The 6,671-nt window shown below is 41.4% G+C and overlaps 1 protein-coding gene across 1 annotated transcript in view; it reads right to left on the reverse strand.

Moving 5' to 3' along the window:
- Positions 1–4,402: 4,402 nt before the first annotated feature.
- LOC118430585 (methyltransferase-like protein 27) overlaps positions 4,403–6,671 on the reverse strand; it is a 4,783-nt gene continuing 2,514 nt past the window's right edge. Inside the window, exons 4-6 of the mRNA XM_035841552.1 lie at positions 5,938–6,076; positions 5,402–5,494; positions 4,403–4,907 (exon numbers count right to left, since the gene is read on the reverse strand). Of these exons, the coding sequence (XP_035697445.1) occupies positions 4,717–4,907; positions 5,402–5,494; positions 5,938–6,076 (423 nt within the window). The 3' untranslated portion in view covers positions 4,403–4,716. The remainder of the gene's footprint in view (positions 4,908–5,401; positions 5,495–5,937; positions 6,077–6,671) is intronic.

The following is a 6,671-nucleotide window of genomic DNA, read 5'->3' on the forward strand; positions in this document are numbered from 1 at the left end:
ATCAAATCATCATACGAGGTTCAATAACAGTTATGTGCAAAAGATGATTACGAACCACAAAATTGCCTGAAAAGATTAAACTGAAATTCTAGATGTTAAGATTAATTCTACGATTGAAGATCACAATTTCTAAATTGTAATTGAAAAAAAGGAAGTAATAATAATGATACATATGACACATGCATATACAAATTGACATAATTGATAAATACTTGTCAGAATGTTGAGGAAAACGTGCATGATGTATTAAATCATAGATAAAGATAAACAAAGTCAATATTTATTGATTTAAAATTCCACGTACTAAATATATCCAAAAGATGTTTCAGACAAAAAAGGTTGTGAGTATATCTGTCGTCTTTGCCCAAACTTAAAGTTGTTAGTTAATTAAAATTGACAAGTATACGAATGCGCCTTTTTCACACAGCGATAGCATCAAGCCTTAAGCAATACTATGTCTTAAACTTGGAAGAGCCAAAATATTGATTATTTCGTAGTGCACGTTAATGGCAGCCTTAGGAATCATGATCATTATGATATTACAGGTACATGTACACTCAGTGACATCTTTCATAGCTATAAAACAATCGACAGGCGCTGTAAATATGAGTCAACTGGTAAATTCTACATTATGAACGCACAGCGCAGCAGATTTTTTGCCTTCTCTCTGACCCTGCATACCCTGTTATGAACCCTCACAGCAAATGCGCCCCTGAGTCGATTTATAGATGACGCGAACAGGTGTATCAATGTACCCTTTTTAAGGGAGGGTTAATACTGATGTAATGGCAACAAAAAGTGGCCGTACTTGTTTTTTGTTTTTGTTTTTTTGTTTAAAAAAAATCAAATCATGTAAACAAGAATTGATATGTTACTATACAGGAATCCACAGTCACTTGGTCTTGAAACGTTAAAGCTCTCCACATACACGGAGGTACTATGGTATTTGTACACCTTTGCTTGCCACCCCACATTATGTAAAACCCACACCTGTTCATAGAATAGTCTTTGGACATGAGCCGTGGCAATAAGAGTGAGCATGAACTCCATTTGTAAATTGCCAGGTACGGTTGCCACAGGCAACGACCCTGCAGACGTGATTACGTACCTGATGGCCAATTTTCCGCTCAGATGACCAAGTTAACCGGGGACGTCGGCGCTTACAACCGCCTCCATTCTTACCGAGGTAACTGTGGATCAGGCACTATTAACCTTTCATGGCTATTACTTCAAATTGTTTTGATAGCCGATAAACATCCTTTACTGGTTTTGTGGCCCATCCTGTCGGGTCAAGGAAATCATTTGTAATGTTATGTCATCACAATGCCACCAAATTTGGATGCACGTCCCCAGTATTTAAGCTCCGCTAAGCCCTGTTGTCACCAGAATGCCCGAGCGACATCTCCACGTAATCTGTGCCCGCCACATGAGGTTAGGAAATGGAGACCTCGCTTTCCGGCTTACAGTTTTCACAGAGGTCTGGAAAGAAGCATCGCACAGATATGAACAACAGCTACCACAGCAAGCCACGTGACGACTGCAAAGCAGCGTCCGACTTTCTGTGAATTAAACATTAGATATTAACATCGCAACGCACGTCAAGACGTCATGAGGGAGCTAGCAGTTTTATCACGACTGGCCGAGGGGCAGAAAACTTCAGAATTGATTTTCGTAGGTCGGGTGCGGAGGAAGACCTACAGAAAATTAAATTACGTTTTGAGGTGTAAGGTCATTGCTGTTCCTTCAAGAAGGAAAGGTGCGTGTTGTTAGAAGGACTGAATCTCTATCATTTGCCTGAATGTTTGGAAATATACATTTTAGGACTACAATTCTAATATCACAGAAATGATAAAGATGAGGACATATTTGGTGGACCATAGCAGGAATATGAGACTTCTATTTCAAAAGACTCTGAGATCGCTCTGCTGTTGAGACAGCTATAATGATTTGTATGTAGACGGAACGATCCATGTCAATCCGACTCATAATGAGATCTTGACACTCTGCCAATCCTTAGAACGCGTCCAATTATCTAAACATGCGCAGAGTAGAGGTTTCCGCCACAGAGGTTTCCGTGACCTTTCCTGTTGGAGGTAGGTTGTTAGCATTTCGTTGGAGCGTCACAATGTCTAAAACGCATTGGCTCCGAGCAAATGCGCACCCTACCGTAGCCTTAACGTCGAACGCCATACACATACCAATAGGCGTGCATTGAACCTCAATACGACTTCATGCCGACTTTTGTCAACAGTTTAATCTTACTTCTGTGTGGGTCTCGGCCGGGGACAAAGTTCTCATTTGTCTCAATAATGAAGACTCGCTACGGATTCCGACTGATGAAACCAAGGGGGAAATATCCAACACGAATTGGCCCTCACATGTAGTGCCGGTGTTTATGAAGACCGATAGAGGCAATCTACATACCTAACACTTGTACAAGGCTCAAATCCCCCAGCAATCCTTCAGTTTTGTCATCATCCCGGTGTCCTTGCCGCAAGGACAACAACTTGAACGGCAAGGAGAGACAGATAATGCCGTCCGTAACGACCTCCTGACCTCTGAAATAGAATCCTGGGCATCCAAGTCGTCAGCAGTGACAGTAAATGTCCCGGAAGAAAAAAAACTTTCCATTTTAATATGGTGCCAAGGGTTCCAACTGCCCTTGCCATGCGTTACGGCCGATGACAAGGTCATGGCTTGCGTTTGTATTTTTTTCACAAACTTTTACGTTTGAGCACATAACAATGCATATATATATTCATGCAATCTCAAGACTTAAATGAATGTGATGTGCTACTTACGGACTAGTACCTAATAACGTGACAGCTTTAGACTTGAGATCATTCAAAACAATAAACTTTGACGTTCTAACAGTGTGATTATTGTCATGTCGTCGAAAAAAAACTGTAATAACGTCGTTCATGTCGTTTGGGATGCGTTAAAGTGAACGACCACATACCAAAGCATAGACAGATAAGGACCCAGATTTGTAACACTTAACTATGATGGCACAGATAATGTGCCACACCTGCAGTATAACTGATGATGTATGAATAAAAAAGTTACAGATTATGTTATGGCAATATGTGGATAGCTCGTACTACGACAATGCAGTTCGTCGCTGTGAGGCGCTTCTGTGTACCGCATGTGGCACTTTCCAGTAATCAAAAACCGGGTGTCAAATCTAGTGATATTGTTATTGGGTGGGCCGAGTACCCACTCTTTGCAGCCAGGGGCTGAATTGCGAGGAGCTTACCATAGACGGGGCTAAATCGCAAGGGTCTGGAGCGAGCTGCTATTCGGCGCCACTCAGGTGACCTCAATACGACAGTAATTGCCCCAAGTGCGGCCAAGGTACTGTAGGTTTTGAACCACTCACACCACACCATCGCACGTGTGGCGGGTTCTTTAACGTGCCTGGGGTATGGCTGTCCCCAGACACGGGACCTCCATTTAACGTCCTATCCGAGGGACGGGAAATATTTGGTATTCACCTTAACTCTTCACACCACTGATATAAGCGTACTTGAATTTTTGTACCACCCTTTTAAAAGATACTTCCTTCTTAGTGTTTTTAATTACTACCTTAACCTTGGTGACGTATGTACGCACTTTGCGTATATCGCTATCTATTATTTTTGAAAAGCTATTAACTGTCTCCTAGATACATATAAAATCTGCACATATATAAATCTGGCATTGCATGCCGTAACGGTATAGGGTATTTGGCTGCAAAAGAGCAAGCCCAACTGCAGAGGTCCTGGGTTAGGGTCCCTTGATATGCTCTGACATTATGACCTTGGGAAAGGCACTTGACACGAAATTCCTCACTTCACTCAGGTGAAGATTAGCATCTACATAGCATCGGTTAGGAAATTGTCCCTCGCAAAGGAGGCCCCATGTTTGAGTATGGCCACGCATCGAGCACTTGAAAGAACCGACCACACTTAACAAAAGGAGCAGGGGTTCTTTCCGATGTGTAATATCAGTCCGGATATGCAGCGTGTACTCTACAATATGGACCTGGTGTGTTATGCCATAACGCGTGTTACCGAGTAGGCAATTGCAATGCAAACAAACAAGCACAAAATCTCGAAAATGAAGACAAGTTCCCTCTCCTTTATAACCCATGAAAGAAAATTTTGCTGTCAGCCTTTGATTTTTACAATGAGGTACTCTAACTGCCTCATGCGTCGCACGACGTGGGAGCTACTAAGTCTAAGTAAGTAAGTAGTATTCCAGGCACCTAGCGACATATCTCAGAAAAAACACCTTTATGATATGAATAACTTTGAAATTCGAAAAGAGAAAACAAAAGTCATAGGTACATTAAAAAGAAACAGGAAAATACCAAAATATCACAACATAGCCCCTGACAAAGAGTTGCTCCATTTTTGTTTAAAAAAATTCTATTTGTCATGGAATGCTCTGGATATGATGTCTTACGTTCGAGTAATAGATTATTCACACTCCTTTGATAGGTACAACAAATTTCAAAACACTCGACGTCATAAGCAGATTTGATTATAAGTGACAATCCTCGCAATGCACAAATCATAATGCTTTGTTATTGGGAAAGACACTCCTGGTTGTATCATGATATTACAGAAGTAATACTAATAAAATCTTGCAAATATTGCTACCCGTACAAAAGTCATTGATTGAACTTTTTGTTGTGAAAATAAATTTTCTTTTCTTGGAGAACTTTGAAAAGTCCTATCGCAGCACCCTATAAACGAATATCACTGCGTCAATGCCCGGATGATACCCTGGAACAACGTCTCTGGACACCTGTTCCCAGAATCCTTTGTTCTGCAGTTCCAACATGGCGGCCTCCAGCTTGCCGCCACTGTACGCCTTCACAGTCGTCAGGTAGTTGTTCCTGGTGGTGATACAAACATAGCCACCTGCGCAAGATCACAAGATAAACAGTTTTAAAGGTCACTGATCCAAGCAGAGGTGTTTACAGTTAGGCCGGGAGACATAAAGAAAACGGTTAAAAATGGAAAGCCCGAAGAAAAACCCGGCAAATCAGTCGGAGCCTAACCTCTGCTTGGAAATTACACTGATTCCACTATATTTGTTTAGGTAATATGTATCAATCTTCCATAGACAAACTGTAAGCAAAATCATCTGCCCTTTTAGACTTTGAGCTTTTATTGTATGGGGGAGTGGGAGGGGCACTGGTTGGCTAGTTTCAAAGTTGGCTAAGGTGAACTATAATGCCGGGAAAGGGAGTTTGCCGTGGAAGGGAGTTTTCTTAGAAAGATACATTTGTAGTTTGCCGTGGAAGGAGTTTTGCCCCGCCTCGAAGTCTACGAAGGAGGTTACTGCGCCATACTTATTCTCTAGCTTTGATCAAAGCCACACGTTCTTCATTTTTACTTCTAAAACATCGTACCTGGCCGGACGAATCGGATTAAGTCGGGCAGACAATCAGGTTCCATTGCCCCAAGGATAAACCCTCCACAACACGAGACGGCATCGTACGAGTCTGGAAAAAGTAATAGACAGGTTAAGACCAAACATATTTTCTAGATGTTTGAGCCCCATTACTACATCAACGCAGTGATTAATATTTCAATGCATTTTTATTCTAACAAAGCCATTAAGAAACGTCTGTATATTATCATCTATCATTGAGAGAATCTTTAGGAAAAGCAGACTCAGGCCTCCGGTTCTTTAGATATATCGTAATAACAAAGTTCTCTTTTCAATGCAAAGTGTTCATCAATTGTGAAGTCGTGGCAAAGATGACGCATATGAATGAATGCAAAAAATCAAGGGCGGCGAAGTTAGAACGTTGTACAACATGACCCTAACGTACTCTTCTAATCGGTCAATGCAGAAGTAAAAGAGAAAATATGAAAATAAAGACACGAGTAGGTACTTTTTTTTTGCATCAAGGCGTATCATTAAACGATTGCATTTACCAACCATTGTCTATGTTTGAAGTGCGATTCGCGCCGACAAAATCGCAGATGTACTTGTTATATCGGTTCTTGGACATGGCGTAGTCCAGAGAACGTTGGCTAGGATCCAGTCCGTCTATCGAAGTAAACCCAAGTTTTCTCAACTGTGGAAATAATATAAAAACATAAGCAATGTTACCTTTGTGCAGTGGTTACATGGAGAACCAAAACTAAGCCCCCACCCCGACACACCTACTGTGCAATACAAGTAAGTAGCAGTTCGTTTTAGTTCAGAAAGCTGGCGTTACATCTTTGGGACGAAGAGAGCGTACCGAGCTTGACTTCCAAGACCTGACTCCAAGATGTCCCTAGGACTAGGTAGAAGATGGCATCTGAGGCCACACAACGATGGAGAAAATATGCGTATACATAAGCAATTTTTCCAAACACACTATGCGTCATGCCAATAGCCAAATTTTACAAGAGAACGGCTTCCAAATTATAAACCTAGATTCAAATCAACAAATTCCAGAATTTGACGTCATTGACATGCGCTTCCAAAAATTTCTGTTAGGCATTCATGCCAAAGCCTCAAACGATGGTGTCAGGGGAGAATTGGGAACTTTCCCAGCTATGATTGATGCAGAAATGCAATTTGTTAAATATTGGCATCGTTTAGTTAACTTGCCCGAAGATGCCCTTTCTTCGTGAGACTTACAATACTGTTTCATTCGGAGAACCATTGATTGGATTGTCCAC

This window comes from Branchiostoma floridae, chromosome 14 (assembly GCF_000003815.2).
Source record: "Branchiostoma floridae strain S238N-H82 chromosome 14, Bfl_VNyyK, whole genome shotgun sequence".
NCBI lineage: Eukaryota > Metazoa > Chordata > Leptocardii > Amphioxiformes > Branchiostomatidae > Branchiostoma > Branchiostoma floridae.